Genomic DNA, 22,573 nt, shown 5'->3' with positions numbered 1-22,573 from the left:
ATGAGATAACTGAATGTTAAGTAAAATATGAGATAACTGAATGTTGAATAAAATATGAGATAACTGAATGTTGAATAAAATATGAGATAACTGAATGTTGAATAAAATATGAGATAACTGAATGCTGAGGCACCAGAAGTATAAAGAGAAGGTAAGAAACAAACCCTCACCCGAACCAAGAGAAACAAAATACAAACATGAAGTTGCAGGACCATCTGAGTCTCACTCAATATAACAAAACAAAGATTATGTATCTTGGAATTATGATCTAAAATCCTAATTCCCTAGACTGAGAGACCAGGTTATACTTCTGGTCCTAAGAATTAGGAGTAAAGGAGTAAAACATTATCCAACAGATGGCATATGAATTGACACTTATTGTGTGGAATTATGAGAAAGAATTGAGAACCCTCTTCTATGATCCTCAAAAGGAAGAGAATGACCAAAAGAAAAGGTCCATACTCAACAATATGACAAAGATACATGACTGAACTGCAATTATGAGACAGCTCCCACGGAGCTCATACATAAATATAGTAAAACAATCTGGGATTATGGGTAGCAGGGCCCCAGCTTTTCTCATACATAAATATAGTGAAACAATCTGGGATTATGGGCAGCAGCTTTTCTTTCAGAGGAAGAATGAAATCACATATTTCCTGAAAAAATGAATCTCTGTCTGCCACCTAAGTGGAAAGGGAAGGAAAGATCCTTACGCTGCAGAGTCCCAAACAAACTAAACTGATTCATTCAATTCAGGGAGCAGCACAGATGGGGAAACATATCCCCTTAAGCTTTACTCATGATAGTTCATGAGCAATGGACCTGTAGTGTGTTAGTGTTATAACTGTTTACCACCTGGAAAGAGAATGAAGCAATTTTATGAAACACCCTATTTGTTACCAGGAAAGGTGTTATCAATCAACTGGTAACTAGTGCAGATCAGACAAGGCAAAACCCATCAAGATATGGGATACACATAAAAATGATGGAACGGTCTATGAAAAAAATGAAAAGAAAAAGGAGTACAAATAAACAGAAGTACAAATAAACAGAAGTACAAATAAACAGAAGTACAAATATTATTGAAATCACTTTGTGAAATTTCTTTTTCATTATTTGTAAAATAAAGAAAATTGGTAAAAAATCCAGACCCAAAAATACAAGTCCACAAAAAATTGTTTAAAGTGTAAGCATAACTAAAGCCATTGAGCACGAAGAGAGAGACATAACACGAACATGCAATCATCACCATAACTTTCTGCCATTGATAAAAAGTGAACAGGAAGTAATGGTATGGAGCTCATTTTCAGACCAGAGATAGGAGGTGCTTCAAGATAGGTAATAAAAAACCACAAGATTTAACTTATGTTTGGCAATAGACTGGTGTATAAAGGTTGAAGAAAGTGAAGCATAATTCATAACAAAGTTTAGATAGGCAGAGAAAAGAAACGTTTGTTGGAATGAAGCTAAAATGTGTTTCAGAATTAGGTACAGAATTCCAAACCACTATCCTTCACTTCACAGTAGAGAGATAGAAGTAGAGAGATAAATACAGAATACATAACCAGTACTCCTCACCTCACAGTGTGAAATCAAAGATAAGTATAGAATACATAACCAGTACTCCTCACTTCACAGTATGAAATCAAAGATAAGTACAGAATACATAACCAGTACTCCTCACTTCACAGTATGAAATCAAAGATAAGTACAGAATACATAACCAGTACTCCTCACTTCACAGTATGAAATCAAAGATAAGTACAGAATACATAACCAGTACTCCTCACTTCACAGTATGAAATCAAAGATAAGTACAGAATACATAACCAGTACTTCTCACTTCACAGTATGAAATCAAAGATAAGTACAGAATACATAACCAGTACTTCTCACTTCACAGTATGAAATCAAAGATAAGTACAGAATACATAACCAGTACTCCTCACTTCACAGTATGAAATCAAAGATAAGTACAGAATACATAACCAGTACTCCTCACTTCACAGTATGAAATCAAAGATAAGTACAGAATACATAACCAGTACTCCTCACTTCACAGTATGAAATCAAAGATAAGTACAGAATACATAACCAGTACTTCTCACTTCACAGTATGAAATCAAAGATAAGTACAGAATACATAACCAGTACTTCTCACTTCACAGTATGAAATCAAAGATAAGTACAGAATACATAACCAGTACTTCTCACTTCACAGTATGAAATCAAAGATAAGTACAGAATACATAACCAGTACTCCTCACTTCACAGTATGAAATCAAAGATAAGTACAGAATACATAACCAGTACTCCTCACTTCACAGTATGAAATCAAAGATAAGTACAGAATACATAAACAGTACTCCTCACTTCACAGTATGAAATCAAAGATAAGTACAGAATACATAACCAGTACTCCTCACTTCACAGTTTGAAACAAAGTATAGAATACATAACCAGTACTTCTCACTTCACAGTATGAAACAAAGTATAGAATACATAACCAGTACTTCTCACTTCACAGTATGAAATCAAAGATAAGTACAGAATACATAACCAGTACTCCTCACTTCACAGTATGAAATCAAAGATAAGTACAGAATACATAACCAGTACTCCTCACTTCACAGTATGAAATCAAAGATAAGTACAGAATACATAAACAGTACTTCTCACTTCACAGTATGAAACAAAGTATAGAATACATAACCAGTACTTCTCACTTCACAGTATGAAATCAAAGATAAGTACAGAATACATAACCAGTACTTCTCACTTCACAGTATGAAATCAAAGATAAGTACAGAATACATAACCAGTACTTCTCACTTCACAGTATGAAATCAAAGATAAGTACAGAATACATAACCAGTACTCCTCACTTCACAGTATGAAATCAAAGATAAGTACAGAATACATAAACAGTACTCCTCACTTCACAGTATGAAATCAAAGATAAGTACAGAATACATAACCAGTACTCCTCACTTCACAGTTTGAAACAAAGTATAAAATACATAACCAGTACTTCTCACTTCACAGTATGAAATCAAAGATAAGTACAGAATACATAACCAGTACTTCTCACTTCACAGTATGAAATCAAAGATAAGTACAGAATACATAACCAGTACTCCTCACTTCACAGTATGAAATCAAAGATAAGTACAGAATACATAAACAGTACTTCTCACTTCACAGTATGAAATCAAAGATAAGTGCAGAATACATAACCAGTACTTCTCACTTCACAGTATGATATCAAAGATAAGTACAGAATACATAAACAGTACTTCTCACTTCACAGTATGAAATCAAAGATAAGTACAGAATACATAACCAGTACTCCTCACTTCACAGTATGAAATCAAAGATAAGTACAGAATACATAACCAGTACTCCTCACTTCACAGTATGAAATCAAAGATAAGTACAGAATACATAACCAGTACTCCTCACTTCACAGTATGAAATCAAAGATAAGTACAGAATACATAACCAGTACTCCTCACTTCACAGTATGAAATCAAAGATAAGTACAGAATACATAACCAGTACTCCTCACTTCACAGTATGAAATCAAAGATAAGTACAGAATACATAACCAGTACTCCTCACTTCACAGTATGAAATCAAAGATAAGTACAGAATACATAACCAGTACTCCTCACTTCACAGTATGAAATCAAAGATAAGTACAGAATACATAAACAGTACTTCTCACTTCACAGTATGAAACAAAGTATAGAATACATAACCAGTACTTCTCACTTCACAGTATGAAATCAAAGATAAGTACAGAATACATAACCAGTACTTCTCACTTCACAGTATGAAATCAAAGATAAGTACAGAATACATAACCAGTACTCCTCACTTCACAGTATGAAATCAAAGATAAGTACAGAATACATAACCAGTACTCCTCACTTCACAGTATGAAATCAAAGATAAGTACAGAATACATAACCAGTACTCCTCACTTCACAGTATGAAATCAAAGATAAGTACAGAATACATAACCAGTACTCCTCACTTCACAGTTTGAAACAAAGTATAGAATACATAACCAGTACTTCTCACTTCACAGTATGAAACAAAGTATAGAATACATAACCAGTACTTCTCACTTCACAGTATGAAATCAAAGATAAGTACAGAATACATAACCAGTACTCCTCACTTCACAGTATGAAATCAAAGATAAGTACAGAATACATAACCAGTACTCCTCACTTCACAGTATGAAATCAAAGATAAGTACAGAATACATAAACAGTACTTCTCACTTCACAGTATGAAACAAAGTATAGAATACATAACCAGTACTTCTCACTTCACAGTATGAAATCAAAGATAAGTACAGAATACATAACCAGTACTTCTCACTTCACAGTATGAAATCAAAGATAAGTACAGAATACATAACCAGTACTCCTCACTTCACAGTATGAAATCAAAGATAAGTACAGAATACATAACCAGTACTCCTCACTTCACAGTATGAAACCAAAGATAAGTACAGAATACATAAACAATACTCCTCACTTCACAGTATGAAATCAAAGATAAGTACAGAATACATAACCAGTACTTCTCACTTCACAGTATGAAATCAAAGATAAGTACAGAATACATAACCAGTACTCCTCACTTCACAGTATGAAATCAAAGATAAGTACAGAATACATAACCAGTACTTCTCACTTCACAGTATGAAATCAAAGATAAGTACAGAATACATAACCAGTACTCCTCACTTCACAGTATGAAACAAAGATATACAGAATACATAACCAGTACTTCTCACTTCACAGTATGAAATCAAAGATAAGTACAGAATACATAACCAGTACTCCTCACTTCACAGTATGAAATCAAAGATAAGTACAGAATACATAACCAGTACTCCTCACTTCACAGTATGAAATCAAAGATAAGTACAGAATACATAACCAGTACTCCTCACTTCACAGTATGAAATCAAAGATAAGTACAGAATACATAACCAGTACTCCTCACTTCACAGTATGAAATCAAAGATAAGTACAGAATACATAACCAGTACTCCTCACTTCACAGTATGAAATCAAAGATAAGTACAGAATACATAACCAGTACTCCTCACTTCACAGTATGAAATCAAAGATAAGTACAGAATACATAACCAGTACTCCTCACTTCACAGTATGAAATCAAAGATAAGTACAGAATACATAACCAGTACTCCTCACTTCACAGTATGAAATCAAAGATAAGTACAGAATACATAACCAGTACTTCTCACTTCACAGTATGAAATCAAAGATAAGTACAGAATACATAACCAGTACTCCTCACTTCACAGTATGAAATCAAAGATAAGTACAGAATACATAACCAGTACTTCTCACTTCACAGTATGAAATCAAAGATAAGTACAGAATACATAACCAGTACTCCTCACTTCACAGTATGAAATCAAAGATAAGTACAGAATACATAACCAGTACTCCTCACTTCACAATATGAAATCAAAGATAAGTACAGAATACATAAACAGTACTCCTCACTTCACAGTTTGAAACAAAGTATAGAATACATAACCAGTACTTCTCACTTCACAGTATGAAATCAAAGATAAGTACAGAATACATAACCAGTACTCCTCACTTCACAGTATGAAATCAAAGATAAGTACAGAATACATAACCAGTACTCCTCACTTCACAGTATGAAATCAAAGATAAGTACAGAATACATAACCAGTACTCCTCACTTCACAGTATGAAATCAAAGATAAGTACAGAATACATAACCAGTACTCCTCACTTCACAGTATGAAACCAAAGATAAGTACAGAATACATAAACAGTACTCCTCACTTCACAGTTTGAAACAAAGTATAGAATACATAACCAGTACTCCTCACTTCACAGTATGAAATCAAAGATAAGTACAGAATACATAACCAGTACTCCTCACTTCACAGTATGAAATCAAAGATAAGTACAGAATACATAACCAGTACTCCTCACTTCACAGTATGAAATCAAAGATAAGTACAGAATACATACAGTACTCCTCACTTCACAGTTTGAAATCAAAGATAAGTACAGAATACATAACCAGTACTCCTCACTTCACAGTTTGAAATCAAAGATAAGTACAGAATACATAAACAGTACTTCTCACTTCACAGTATGAAACAAAGTATAGAATACATAACCAGTACTTCTCACTTCACAGTATGAAATCAAAGATAAGTACAGAATACATAACCAGTACTTCTCACTTCACAGTATGAAATCAAAGATAAGTACAGAATACATAACCAGTACTCCTCACTTCACAGTATGAAATCAAAGATAAGTACAGAATACATAACCAGTACTCCTCACTTCACAGTATGAAACCAAAGATAAGTACAGAATACATAAACAGTACTCCTCACTTCACAGTATGAAATCAAAGATAAGTACAGAATACATAACCAGTACTTCTCACTTCACAGTATGAAATCAAAGATAAGTACAGAATACATAACCAGTACTCCTCACTTCACAGTATGAAATCAAAGATAAGTACAGAATACATAAACAGTACTTCTCACTTCACAGTATGAAATGAAAGATAAGTACAGAATACATAAACAGTACTCCTCACTTCACAGTTTGAAACAAAGTATAGAATACATAACCAGTACTTCTCACTTCACAGTATGAAATCAAAGATAAGTACAGAATACATAACCAGTACTCCTCACTTCACAGTATGAAATCAAAGATAAGTACAGAATACATAACCAGTACTCCTCACTTCACAGTATGAAACCAAAGATAAGTACAGAATACATAAACAGTACTCCTCACTTCACAGTATGAAATCAAAGATAAGTACAGAATACATAACCAGTACTCCTCACTTCACAGTTTGAAATCAAAGATAAGTACAGAATACATAACCAGTACTCCTCACTTCACAGTATGAAATCAAAGATAAGTACAGAATACATAACCAGTACTCCTCACTTCACAGTATGAAATCAAAGATAAGTACAGAATACATAACCAGTACTCCTCACTTCACAGTATGAAACCAAAGATAAGTACAGAATACATAAACAATACTCCTCACTTCACAGTATGAAATCAAAGATAAGTACAGAATACATAACCAGTACTTCTCACTTCACAGTATGAAATCAAAGATAAGTACAGAATACATAACCAGTACTCCTCACTTCACAGTATGAAATCAAAGATAAGTACAGAATACATAAACAGTACTTCTCACTTCACAGTATGAAATGAAAGATAAGTACAGAATACATAACCAGTACTCCTCACTTCACAGTATGAAATCAAAGATAAGTACAGAATACATAACCAGTACTCCTCACTTCACAATATGAAACCAAAGATAAGTACAGAATACATAAACAGTACTCCTCACTTCACAGTTTGAAACAAAGTATAGAATACATAACCAGTACTTCTCACTTCACAGTATGAAATCAAAGATAAGTACAGAATACATAACCAGTACTCCTCACTTCACAGTATGAAATCAAAGATAAGTACAGAATACATAACCAGTACTCCTCACTTCACAGTATGAAATCAAAGATAAGTACAGAATACATAACCAGTACTCCTCACTTCACAGTATGAAACCAAAGATAAGTACAGAATACATAACCAGTACTCCTCACTTCACAGTATGAAACCAAAGATAAGTACAGAATACATAAACAGTACTCCTCACTTCACAGTTTGAAACAAAGTATAGAATAAATAACCAGTACTCCTCACTTCACAGTATGAAATCAAAGATAAGTACAGAATACATAACCAGTACTCCTCACTTCACAGTATGAAACCAACGATAAGTACAGAATACATAAACAGTACTCCTCACTTCACAGTTTGAAATCAAAGATAAGTACAGAATACATAACCAGTACTCCTCACTTCACAGTTTGAAATCAAAGATAAGTACAGAATACATAACCAGTACTCCTCACTTCACAGTATGAAATCAAAGATAAGTACAGAATACATAACCAGTACTCCTCACTTCACAGTATGAAATCAAAGATAAGTACAGAATACATAACCAGTACTTCTCACTTCACAGTATGAAATCAAAGATAAGTACAGAATACATAAACAGTACTCCTCACTTCACAGTATGAAATCAAAGATAAGTACAGAATACATAACCAGTACTCCTCACTTCACAGTATGAAATCAAAGATAAGTACAGAATACATAACCAGTACTCCTCACACAGTATGATAAGTACAGAATACATAACCAGTACTCCTCACTTCACAGTATGAAATCAAAGATAAGTACAGAATACATAACCAGTACTCCTCACTTCACAGTTTGAAATCAAAGATAAGTACAGAATACATAACCAGTACTCCTCACTTCACAGTATGAAATCAAAGATAAGTACAGAATACATAACTAGTACTCCTCACTTCACAGTATGAAATCAAAGATAAGTACAGAATACATAACCAGTACTCCTCACTTCACAGTATGAAATCAAAGATAAGTACAGAATACATAACCAGTACTCCTCACTTCACAGTATGAAATCAAAGAAAGGTACAGAATACATAACCAGTACTCCTCACTAAACAGTATGAAATCAAAGATAAGTACAGAATACATAACCAGTACTCCTCACTTCACAGTATGAAATCAAAGATAAGTACAGAATACATAACCGGTACTCTTCACTTCATGGTATTGAACCATACTACATGAGTACAAAATCATAAAACATGATAAATGTTACACAAGTTCCACCTGATTATATTTTTTCACCTCATGAATATTGAATGTCAAAGATGAAACATTTATAATATAGGTACTATAGGTAATGCGAGGTTGGAGATGAAACATTTATAATATAGGTACTATAGGTAATGCAAGGATGGAGAGAACCAAGAAAAAAACAATAAATTTACACATTCAAAAGGTGTGGTAAATGAAAATTTGTAGAAAGTGAGAAGCGTACACTAATTTTACTTATTTAAATACTAAATACCTTGATTTAGATATGTCATAGTTTCATCATGTTTTCTGGTGCCTAAGGCAGTGGCAGCTCCAAGTATGTACTGAAATTCAGCATTATGGAAACCATGGGGAGTCACTGAAGAATTATTTTGTTGTGTTGAAACATTCTGACAATGAAAACTGAAGACAGAATCTGATGACAGCTGGAATACATGAGTGATGGAGGACACATGGAGGTCAGGTACTGATGAACTGTAATTATACCTAGAGATCAAGATTTAATGGTCAACGTCCAACTTACTCTTACATTTAAAATAATTAAAAATGCCAACTAATTAGTTGCTCTAGTAGTACATTCACAGAAATTCATATAATAGACAGTAGAAAATGTATCATAGGTAAAAGACACAATGTTAGTTATGGAATGAAATATAACCCGTTATTAATAAAATACACCAAGAGAAGTGGTTTGTGTCACTGTGAGGAAAAACCAACTTGGAAATTTCTGTGAAACATAATGTTGAACTTATTCTAATGATACACTGATTTTGACACAAAATAAAATGGGTGGGTTACAGTAAATATAAACATTAAAATCAAAGAGTGATGCTGAACAACAGATTAAAGAAAAATATTAAAAATAATAATAATATAAAACACACACTTCTCAGTGAAACCACAACAAGGTGTGTTCTACCTACCAGATGTAATGAATGTCTGAACATTAAGGAAAGGTGTGTTCTACCTACCAGATGTAATGAATGTCTGAACATTAAGGAAAGGTGTGTTCTACCTACCAGATGTAATGAATGTCTGAACATTAAAGAAAGGTGTGTTCTACCCACCTGATGTAATGAATGTCTGAACATTAAAGAAAGGTGTGTTCTACCTACCAGATGTAATGAATGTCTGAACATTAAGGAAAGGTGTGTTCTACCTACCAGATGTAATGAATGTCTGAACATTAAAGAAAGGTGTGTTCTACCTACCTGATGTAATGAATGTCTGAACATTAAAGAAAGGTGTGTTCTACCTACCTGATGTAATGAATGTCTGAACATTAAAGAAAGGTGTGTTCTACCTACCTGATGTAATGAATGTCTGAACATTAAAGAAAGGTGTGTTCTACCTACCTGATGTAATGAATGTCTGAACATTAAGGAAAGGTGTGTTCTACCTACCTGATGTAATGAATGTCTGAACATTAAGGAAAGGTGTGTTCTACCTACCTGATGTAATGAATGTCTGAACATTAAAGAAAGGTGTGTTCTACCTACCTGATGTAATGAATGTCTGAACATTAAAGAAAGGTGTGTCTGAACATTAAAGAAACCTACCTGATGTAATGAATGTCTGAACATTAAGGAAAGGTGTGTTCTACCTACCTGATGTAATGAATGTCTGAACATTAAGGAAAGGTGTGTTCTACCTACCAGATGTAGTGAATGTCTGAACATTAAAGAAAGGTGTGTTCTACCTACCTGATGTAGTGAATGTCTGAACATTAAAGAAAGGTGTGTTCTACCTACCAGATGTAATGAATGTCTGAACATTAAAGAAAGGTGTGTTCTACCTACCAGATGTAATGAATGTCTGAACATTAAAGAAAGGTGTGTTCTACCTACCTGATGTAATGAATGTCTGAACATTAAAGAAAGGTGTGTTCTACCTACCAGATGTAATGAATGTCTGAACATTAAAGAAAGGTGTGTTCTACCTACCAGATGTAGTGAATGTCTGAACATTAAGGAAAGGTGTGTTCTACCTACCTGATGTAATGAATGTCTGAACATTAAAGAAAGGTGTGTTCTACCTACCTGATGTAATGAATGTCTGAACATTAAAGAAAGGTGTGTTCTACCTACCTGATGTAATGAATGTCTGAACATTAAAGAAAGGTGTGTTCTACCTACCTGATGTAATGAATGTCTGAACATTAAGGAAAGGTGTGTTCTACCTACCAGATGTAATGAATGTCTGAACATTAAAGAAAGGTGTGTTCTACCTACCAGATGTAGTGAATGTCTGAACATTAAAGTAAGGTGTGTTCTACCTACCAGATGTAGTGAATGTCTGAACATTAAAGAAAGGTGTGTTCTACCTACCAGATGTAATGAATGTCTGAACATTAAAGAAAGGTGTGTTCTACCTACCAGATGTAGTGAATGTCTGAACATTAAAGAACATTAAGGTGTGTTCTACCTACCAGATGTAATGAATGTCTGAACATTAAAGAAAGGTGTGTTCTACCTACCAGATGTAGTGAATGTCTGAACATTAAAGTAAGCTTAAATCTTCCAAACCATTAAGATGCGAAGTTGGAAGATCTACAGAAGTGTTAAGATGAAATAATCTTATAATGAAAACTGACATATAAAGTTATAATGATAATATTATGAAGGATCAGTATAACAAAACAGTCATAATTTACCTGCTAGCTTGTGAAGTATTATGAAGGATCAGTATAACAAAACAGTCATAATTTACCTGCTAGCTTGTGAAGTATCAGTTGCTTCTCTTTCTGTGCTCACACAAAACCGCTTTGTGGTAAGAGAACAGTCACCATAATTACCGAGAACCAGTCTATTTTTCTTCCCTTGAAGGACCATTTGTGAAGGTCGAACCACGTTTTCATTACACTGATTGTTGGCTTCACTGCTGCCATTAGTGTTGTGTGGGTCACTATAAAACGTCAAATAATTCAGCAGAATCCAAGTGATAAAATACATGTACTTTACTACAAGGACAAGTACCAGAACAATAATTGTTTGATGTAGTACAAAACAGTAAGCCACTTGATTTTAAAGCAAATTAAAGGATCATCCATATTGATTGTGTGTATAAAGAAAACCTTCTAAAAGTGTTCACGATGCTTCGATTATATATCAACTTTACTTTGAAATTATATATTATTGACATAGCACACAGAAGTTTGTAATTATATATTATTGACATAGCACACAGAAGTTTGAAATTATATATTACTGACATAGCACACAGAAGTTTGAAATTATACATTATTGACATAGCACACAAGTTTGAAATTATACATTATTGACATAGCACACAAGTTTGAAATATATATTTAGCACACAAGTTCAAAGTTATTTATTGACAGAAGTTTGAAATTATATATTACTGACATAGCACACAGAAGTTTGAAGTTATATATTATTGACATAGCACACAGAAGTTTGAGGTTATATATTATTAACATAGCACACAGAAGTTTGAAGTTATATATTATTGACATAGCACACAGAAGTTTGAAATTATACATCATTGACATAGCACACAGAAGTTTGAAATTATATATTATTAACATAGCACACAGAAGTTCAAAGTTATTTATTATTGACATAGCACACAGAAGTTTGAAATTATATATTACTGACATAGCACACAGAAGTTTGAAGTTATATATTATTGACATAGCACACAGAAGTTTGAGGTTATATATTATTAACATAGCACACAGAAGTTTGAAGTTATATATTATTGACACAGTACACAAGTTTGAAATTATACATTATTGACATAGCACACAGAAGTTTGAAATTATATATTATTGACATAGCACATAGAAGAAATTATATATTATTGACATAGCACACAGAAGTTTGAAATTATATATTATTGACATGGCATACAATAATTTAAAACTGGATATTAGATGAAACAGTTGATGAAGTGAGACTAAATAGAACTTCATCATTTAACAATAACAAACATATTTAATCACAATCTTACCCAGCAAGTGACAAACAGTGTTAGTAACTCTGTTGTTTTTCATAATTTTAATAGCTTGCTGAGAGACAGCAGTGAGGTAGCAAAGAAGCAACTAATATACAAGGCTGAACTTATTTATATTACAACAGCTTATGAGCTTGAACCCAAAACACAATTGTTGAGTTTTGTACAAATGATATCACATGATTCAGTGAGTTCAGACAACTTGCTCCATGCATTGATAAAGGAATTGATTGCATTGGGAGACGGAGAATTTTAAACAGTTGATGAGTGTCCTGTAGCTACTCTGGTTGAGGCAGTAGTAACGAATTCCATAAACAAACTAATGGAGAAGGTATGGATAGTACTACTGTCAATTTTGGGAAAAAGAGAGAACTGACTGAACTCTACAACTTCAAACCACATGCCAACTATTCAAAGCACCCGCCAACTGTCAAAACAATGAGTGCTTGACGTTCACTGCCTTATACATAGAACCAAACTGACAGCAAAGAAAACTTTCCCTGAGCAGTTTGGTGAGATTAACAAGCTTTTGAAAGAATTTTACTGACATTTTAGAAACAGCCAAAACTAAGGTACCAATACAACAATAGAATGGTACCCAGAGTACACAGCAGAGCTGTGATATTTACATATGCCAATAAGTACCATTATTACTGCACATCACACTTACCTTCTTGCTTCCTTTTCCTGTTTTAAACTGTTCAATGTTGGTAAGGCCATCAGTGTGTCACTAGAAGACAGTTGTGAATCACTTATACTCATTATATAGAATGTTCAACACTACAATACTCAAAAGTTGATAATTACACATAGAAGAAATACAAGTAAAAAGAGTATTGTAATAAATGAGATGATGTGTCAAAGTTAGGGCTACCATTGTCAGTCATTAACATGTAAATCTTTCTTCGTTTAGAAGGAAAAAACATTTAGTCTTGGATTGCTCACGTTTCAAGTTCTCTGCTTGGTTCAAAATACACAAATTAAAACTGTTTATTGCATAATCAACTAATACTCATCATATAAACATTAGTAAATCAAAATGTATCGAAAACAAGACTAAAATATTTGTTTCATTAAAATGTTACAAAACCATGTATATTTGTGATTTTCTACCATCCTTCTTCTTAACAAATGAAATATAGAAAACAGTTGCAAGAAACTTTAAAAAATATCCAATCAAACAACAGCTATAACTAAGAGATGTAAGGAATGTATATTAAAATATTCAATCAAACAACAGCTATAATTAATAAATGGAATGAATGTATATTAAAATATTCAAACAACAGCTATAACTAATAGATAGAATGAATGTATATTAAAATATCCAATCAGACAACAGCTATAACTGAGAGTTGCAAGGAATGCTATAATTAATAGATGTAAGGAATGCATATTAAAATATTCAATCAAACATATAAAATAGATCAAGTAATGTAGATGAAATATGCAATCAAACAACAGCTATAAATTAATAGGTAGCCCGTGATGTCCAAAGGGAAAGTGCAACAATAACTATAATTAATAAATGGAAATGTATATTAAAATATTCAAACAACAGCTATCTAATAGATAGAATGAATGTATATTAAAATATCAAAGACAACAGCTATAACTGAGAGTTGCAAGGAATGTATATTAAAATATCCAATCAAACAACAGCTATAATTAATAGATGTAAGGAATGTATATTAAAATATTCAATCAAACAGCTATAATTAATAGATGCAAGTAATGTAGATGAAATATGCAATCAGACAACAGCTATAACTAATAGATGCAAGGAATGTATATTGAAATATCCAATCAGACAACACCTATAATTAATAAATGTAAGAAATAGAGATCAGTGGTGCACAAAGTTCGGCCTGCAGCACGGATTTGGCCCACAACGATTCGCCGAGTAGCCCGTGATGTCCAAAGGGAAAGTCAAACATAGAGAGTTCGCGAGCTTAGAGTTCGCACCTGCATAAAGATTAAGCACTATAGAAGAATATGCATTAGATTAGATACTGGATGGTTCCATATTTGTGTCGAGGAATAAAGAAAATTTAACAAGCAAAACTCGTTAATAGATATGCATTTAATCATTGGCGCCATGAGGCAATATTTCTGTTATTAGGAAATCTCAGGCATTCCAATTGTTCTTCGAGATTTACTTACGAGCACTATTTTGATATTATTTCGTAACAAAAATGGAAGCTAATCGTAAAAGAAAAGTTGACGAAGAAAATTGGCAGTTTCATGATGATCTGACTGTGCAATACTGTTTTGTTCAACAACAAAAGAACGTGATTTGTCTGCTGTGTCATTTGACAGTAGCAGTGGCAAAGGTATCCAATATAAAGCATCATTATGAGTCGAAGCATAAAGATTTACACAACGTTGTCAGTGATGAACGAACAGCTCGAATTGAATCTCTGTAGCTGTCGCTGAATCATCAGCAGAATGTTTTCTCAAAGCAGTCAGCAGATTTAGATGCAGCATGTGAGGTCAGTTACGATATTTCATTGATGATAGCAAAATCTGGCCTACTGTTCACTGATGGTGATTTTGTCAAGTAATGTATGATTACTGCATCAGAAAAGTTGTGTCTGGAAGCAGTTCACAAGCTACAAATGGTGGCTTTGAATCGTATGACACTTCAACGAAGAATTTCACACCTCTCAGCAGACGTGACAAGGCAGCTTACAAATAAAGCAGTCAACTTTGTCTACTTCTCTTTGGCAGCAGACAAGTCGACTGACATCAGTTCAACAGTACAGCTACTAGTTTTTGTTCGTGGTGTGTCGTCATCGTTTGATTTCACAAAGGAACTTATCGGCATGGGTTCCACAAAGGGCAGACAACTGGATCTGCTCTATTCGAGGAGACAGTATGACTGTGTAGTAGTGTTTTGTTGGATTTCACGAAACTGGTGTGACAACTGATGGAGCACCAGCCATGACCGAAGAAAGTAGCGGGCTGGAGCACTGTTGATGAAGCACAGACAGTTGGTGAAGTTGCACTGTATTATTCACCAACAAAACCTGTGCAGTAAAGAACTTGGTTTTCAGGCACTGATGGCATTAGTGACGAAAATTATTGATTTCATCAAATCATGAGGGCTCAATCACCATCAGTTTTGAAGTCTTCTTGAAGAAATTGATTCAGACTATGATGACCTTGTGTATCACTGTGAAGTACGCTGGCTGAGTCGAGGGAAGATGTTCAGAAGATTCTGGGAGTTGATTGATGAGGTGATAGAATCCCTCAGAAGAAAGAAAAAAGACACAGAAGTGATTTACATGACTGATCCAGCATGGCAAGCTGATTTGACCTTTCTGGTTGACATGACACAACACTTGAATTTGAAGATGCAAGGCAAAAATCAGCTTGTCTGTCAGCTTGAAAATCACATCTCAGCTTTCAGGACAAAGTTGCAGTTGTTCCAGCAGCAAGCAGCAGGAGGCAACTTTGTGCACTTTCCCACTTTTCAGTCACAGCTACAGAAGAATCAAAACATTGACACACAAGTTTATGTTGGGAAGCTAGATACCTCAATTCAATCCTTCAACTCATGGTTTCATGACTTTGACCAATGCAGATTGTTGATGAAAGTTTTGCTGATCCGTTCAGTGTGTCAGTGTCAGCTCCAACTTACTGATCTCCAGGCATCTGATGAACTGCGTGATATTTACACAGAAAACAGTTTGCTTGACTCCTACAAAATGTTGCCCGATACATTTGCTAATCTGAAAGAGAACGCACTTGTCCACACCAGCATGTTTGGCAGCACATACTGCTGCGAACAGGCTTTCTCGCATATGAAACTGAACAAAAACAACACTCGCAATCAGCTGACTGATGATCATCTGCTGCAGTCTTGCGTCTTTCAACGTCAAACATCAAGCCGGACATTTCTAAGCTCGTAGATGACATGCAGCACCATCCATCGCACTGACTTTGTGACAGATGACGTATCATAACATTTCTTAGAATAATGTGCAAACTCTTTGATGTAATCGTTATTTGCATGTTCTTCAATATGATGTCCATCTTGTGTGAAAGAACTGTGGGACAATTTTAATCTCCATTTTTTGTGGCCCCTGACTCAAAACGTTTGTGCACCACTCAAATAGATGAAATATCCAATCATCTTCATATTTTTGAACTTGTAATTTAAGGAATATTTAACTTTAAGACAAAAAGTGAACTGGTATGGCTCATTTCACAGATTTCAGTGATCAAATAGTCACATAAATAATAATTCTATTTTATTTGAGCCATTTTTTATTACTTCAAATTCAATGTATGTATATCACCATTAATTCCCAAATAAATGTATTTATTAATGCAAGCGTAAAGGAGCTGGAACTTGGTACTATAGGTTTTATTTATGTACAGCTGTCTGTAGGAAGAAATAAGCAAACATGTATTAAGCAAGAAATGTATTTTTGTCACAATACTAAACTTCTGAGTCATTCCCTGCTAGTACATCTAGCAAATCAATTATTCATGAGAGCAAGTCCACCACTAATCTTGTTGAAAGCATGGTTTTCACATGTTCTCTCACAAATAACAAATAGCATGTTTTCCTTGGTTAAACAGACAAAACAAGAACTCTTGAAACTTGTTAGACTTAATGTGTATAATTTATGTGAATCTCAAGTCTTAATTAAAAACACTTTAAGTTCCTAAAGTTTTGAGACTGTTAAAAAAGTTGTTTAGTGTAATAAAAACATGAAACATGCTGTACAATGATAGGTAGAAGTGTGACTGGCTAGAATCTTGAAATACATAAGTTAGTATGAAGAAATTGAATTTCATTTTAATCAACAGATCACTGACTTGTTTTTATAACATTTCCTACTTACCGGCTCCACATACTGCATCATACTGTTTAATTTCTTTGTTGTTATAACATTCAGTGGAAAACACTGATAAAAAAATACATAGGGGGTCAGTGATAATTACTAGAATAAACTGTGATATTAATGGTTTTTTTTTGTGAAATACATGTTTTTAGGAACCTTGTAATCAACAATTTCACTCACTCAAAGCACTTTGCTATATAAACAGTTTACAAAACATAGCATCAAGTCACATATTTAAGTCAATGTGGCAGTTCCTTCAAAAAATCTACAAGTAGGACTGGAAATTCATGTTATATCCACTAGACATCTATGAATTTAAATAGGTTCTAGAAAATCATTGTTGATACACAGCAAATTGACTTTGGAAAGTATCTACTGCTTAAATGGACAATTTTAACCTTAATATAGGGCAATGTTGACCTCAGGGTATGATTAATTGACTTTGGAAAGCATTACCAAATCTGGTGGACAATGTTAACCTCAGTACAGGACAATGATAACCTCAGAGGGCAGTTAGTTGACTATGGAAAGTATCTGCAGTTTAGATGGACAATACTGACTATAGTGAATGGTTAATTTTTACCACCTCTACAAAAAATACAAAATTTAACAAATTATTTATTATGATGTTGTCATTGCTCAAGCAAAGCATAATTTTTATAGCCTTCTATCTTATTTCGTTACAGAGCCATAAATGTCAAAATCAGACTCCTTCAACCACACCAACATATCACATCCTATCATTTATGTATTACTAATAGTTCCCTCTAACATTCAATATTTTGTTATTTTTAACAAACAGAAAGCAAAAATTTAAATTTATTCTCTGTATAGAGAATTGTCTATTTTATTTCTACTTTAAACTATATTCCCATGGAAAATTCATCAATGAACTTAGGTGAGTCTTTAACAGCTTCTGACACACACTTAGATAGCCAGATAAATTGTAATAGTTATATTATTTGGTGCATTATTTAATTAAGTTAATATTATTTAATATGGCAGTACCATTATAATAAAAAAATTAAAGTTGCATTTCATGGACAGTCAACAAGACCCAGATAAGCACTTCATATATTGTTTCTCACATGCATTCTTCATTTATTGTTATGAAAGTAATATATAAAAACTTTTAGGTTAAATAAAGTAAAATAATAATAATATCACATTCTCCACATGATTTGCTAATTATATGATGTGAATATTAGACACTGTTCAAAGGGCAAAAAAAAACAAACAAAATATAAACAGGTGTATACTGTTACAAAGTTAAACTACAAATGATAAACAGTTGAGGTTTTCTGTTATAATCTGTTAAACTACTAACGATAAACAGTTTTCTGTTAAAATCGGTTAGTTAAACTACTAATGATAAACAGTTTTCTGTTATAATCTGTTAGTTAAACTACTAATGATAAACAGTTTTCTGTTATAATCTGCAGTCATTTCAGTAAGAAAATACTTGAAATTTCAAATCATTTCCTAATTTTTATGGTAGTTACAAAGTTGGTTAAACCAAACAGCCCAATAAAATTAAATATTATTCCCAGAAAGCAATATAAAACATTGTTTGTTACATGAAAGTGTTTCATATTCCTCGAGTGAAAAACATTTTTGAGACACATGACTAGTAGCTTTAATTTTAAAACCTCAAAGGTGTTTCTTTATTTCCTATTTGAAAATAATTTGTAAGATATTAAATTTTATTAGTTCATACACAAGCAGATCCTTATAATAATTTGTTTATAAACAGAATGTTAATTGGACCAAAATAATCAGAGAAAAGCAATAAATCAAATACTCATTAAGTGATACCTTAAAAACAGAAGATACTTGTATGTTTATTTTAAAAGATGTTCATTTTATCCTCTTCTATATTATAATTTCAACACTTACTCAGAATAAAAAACATGTACTGTACATTATAAACAGTTTTTAACATGATGAAGGTAAGAAACATGTAGTGTACATTATAAACAGTTTTAACATGATGAAGGTAAGAAACATGTAGTGTACATTATAAACAGTTTTAACATGATGAAGGTAAGAAACATGTAGTGTACATTATAAACAGTTTTTAACATGAAGAAGGTAAGAAACATGTAGTGTACATTATAAACAGTTTTTAACATGATGAAGGTAAGAAACACGTAGTGTACATTATAAACAGTTTTTAACATGATGAAGGTAAGAAAACAGTGTACGTAAAATACATTATAAATAGTTTTAACATGAAGGTAAGAAACACGTAGTGTACATTATAAACAGTTTTTAACATGACGAAGGTAAGAAACACATAGTGTACATTATAAACAGTTTTTAACATGAAGAAGGTAAGAAACACGTAGTGTACATTATAAATAGTTTTTAACATGAAGAAGGTAAGAAACATGTAGTGTACATTATAAATAGTTTTTAACACATGAAGGTAAGCAACATGTAGTGTACATTATAAATAGTTTTTAACACATGAAGGTAAGCAACATGTAGTGTTGTACATTACTAATAATTTTTAACATCATGAAGGTAACAACATATGGTGTACATTATAAATAATTTTTAATACATGATGAAGGTGGCAACATGTAGTGAACATTATAAGTAGTTTTTAACAAATGATGAAGTTAACAATATGTAGTGTACATCATAAATAGATTTTAACACATGACAAAGGTAAGAAACATGTAGTGTACATTATAAATAGTTTTGAACACATGATGAAGGTAAGAAGTAGTGTACATTATAAATAGTTTATAACACATGATGAAGGTAATAACATGCAATGTACATTATAAATAACAGTTTTTTTGTTGAGTATGAAAGTGTACTTAACATTAATGATAAAAATCACAAAGGAAACAACACACTGTGTAAGTTGTATACAATGTGTTTCATTGATATCAACACACTGTGTAAATTGTATACAATGTGTTTCATTGATATCAACACACTGTGTAAATTGTATATAATGTGTTTCATTGATATCAAAGTGCTTTTTGTTATTTTTTTTCTCAGTGGGGCTCTTAGAAAAGAACAATGAGAGTCCATGACCCTTCACTGTACAAATGACAACCCTAATCACAGTAATCAATTATTCCAATTAACTGTTCAATTCTGAATACACAAACACTTAACATTTGCCCTCATTTATTGCTTCACATTAATTCTGCATGTGTAAACATCTCAGAAAAACATAAAAGGCACAGAATAATTCACAAAATACTAAATTATTTTACCTCAGTAAAGCATACTGCTTTAATAACATAAAAAATATATTTTATATTTTGGTAAAAAAATCTAACTGTGATATTCCTTGGACAATTCAAAGAATGCTTGAGGTACATTTACTTTGATACTTTATTGAACTATAAACACTTGCTGAAAGAAATAGCAACACCATTGTGGTTTTTATACAGAAACCAAACTATCATCTTATTGTCTTTCAACATGCAGTTGAAGTTTACTACAGTTCTCAAACCAACTACTCCACTTAAAGTTCCACTGAAACTAGATTTATATATATATATATATATATTTGTATACTTTGTCAACTGAACAGACTTTTGTGAGGAAAGGTTTATATTGAAAGTATGTAATCATTCATGTCCACAAACATAGTTTGATCCTACCTCATGTTAAAAGAGCCAGTTCCCAACTCCATCCCCAAACCAGACAGGCTTCCATCAAAATCAGCGGCCAGTGCATCACCAATACTGTCGACATTCCAGTGACCAGACATAATCACTTATTTTCTTAAGTTGTCCTTGCAGCACCTAGATCCTGCAAGCTATTAAACATACTATGTAATATGAAAACAATAACGCTCCCTGACATTAAAAACTTATGAAACAGTTTACGTTAGTCAATACTTAACAGTTTATTCTAACATTATAGGTCATTATCGCTTTCACTAATATTTAACAGCAATGATACTAACAGTACAAACATGGAAATAAGAATTACTGTATAAACTTTTCCTCATTCAATTCAAAGGTCGCTACTAGTAGTTTAATAGTTAAAATAACATATGGAATTTTTCCAGAACAGAAATACGACAATAAACTAAGTTAAGCAACATGCTATTATCCTGAAATGCTTAAAACTTACAGATTACACTACCGTTGAAACGTATACCAAAAGGCACAAGCATACAAAACTGAATTTACTATTCTCCATATTGTTCTTACTATCAAAGTTTTCATAAAAATTACACTCCAGAAATACTAATCGTAATAGTACATAGCCTACGACTACGACTAATTTCGGGAAAACATTGTGCCCACTAGCACCCTCTACAGGATAATTTCTCCTGCAAATTATTCAGAATTCTGACACTCGTTAAATTTAACACTGAATTGTTAGAAAGATTTCAGAGGGTGGTTACCAAGAGTAGTATATTACCTGAGAATAGTAGGAAAATAGGTTAATATCTCTGAACTTAAATATCTCTTTAAAAAAAGAAAAGTTAAAAAGGAGCTGATTGAGGTGTTAAAGATTGTTAAGTGAAATGGTAAGTTTATACCTTTTTTTTTTTTTTTGTGGGTCCTTAATGATGAGAATGATAAAACTAGGAAACAAAAACAGAAATGTTGGAAAGGTAACCATCATCTTCTGCTGAAACGGTGTTATTTTTCTTACGCGGTGATTGGCCTTTAGAAAGGATTGCCTTCAGGTGTGGTAAATACAGTTAGTTAAAAATGGAGTTCAAGAGAAGGCTTGATAAATATTTAAACGATAAGGGTTAGTTATAAGTCTTTAATTTTGAAATGTAGTTTATCGGATGGGATGATCTAGATAAACTACCAGTCCGTTATTGTCCTTAGTTTTTTGTATGTGTAAATTATTCGATTTTTATGCAAACAAACAAAAATTTTGTCTCAAAAATAAACCAATAAGTTTATGTTGCAGGTTTCATACATAGTCTTGTTACAAATGTGGTATAAT

General features: G+C 32.7%; 1 protein-coding gene across 17 annotated transcripts in view; it reads right to left on the bottom strand.

The window, feature by feature from the left end:
• Positions 1-21,949, bottom strand: part of LOC143239811 (transcription factor CP2-like) — a 78,150-nt gene extending 56,201 nt beyond the window's left edge. For 10 of the 17 annotated variants that reach the window (XR_013021388.1, XR_013021389.1, XR_013021390.1 and 7 more), the window contains exons 1-5: positions 21,737-21,949; positions 21,259-21,416; positions 13,444-13,503; positions 11,508-11,702; positions 9,052-9,284 (exon numbers count right to left, since the gene is read on the bottom strand). Coding sequence is in view for 13 of the 17 variants with exons in the window: in XM_076481339.1 (XP_076337454.1) it covers positions 9,052-9,284; positions 11,508-11,702; positions 13,444-13,503; positions 21,259-21,368 (598 nt within the window). In the remaining 4 variants the exon portion in view is untranslated. The remainder of the gene's footprint in view (positions 1-9,051; positions 9,285-11,507; positions 11,703-13,443; positions 13,504-21,258; positions 21,417-21,736) is intronic. The other 7 variants (XM_076481340.1, XM_076481347.1, XM_076481344.1 and 4 more) reach the window with 3 other exon arrangements.
• Between the last annotated feature and the right edge of the window lie 624 nt (positions 21,950-22,573).

This window comes from Tachypleus tridentatus, chromosome 13 (genome assembly GCF_004210375.1).
Source record: "Tachypleus tridentatus isolate NWPU-2018 chromosome 13, ASM421037v1, whole genome shotgun sequence".
Lineage (NCBI taxonomy): Eukaryota > Metazoa > Arthropoda > Merostomata > Xiphosura > Limulidae > Tachypleus > Tachypleus tridentatus.
Note: the sequence above shows the minus strand (reverse complement) of the source record. Positions and strands in the feature narration are given on the sequence as shown.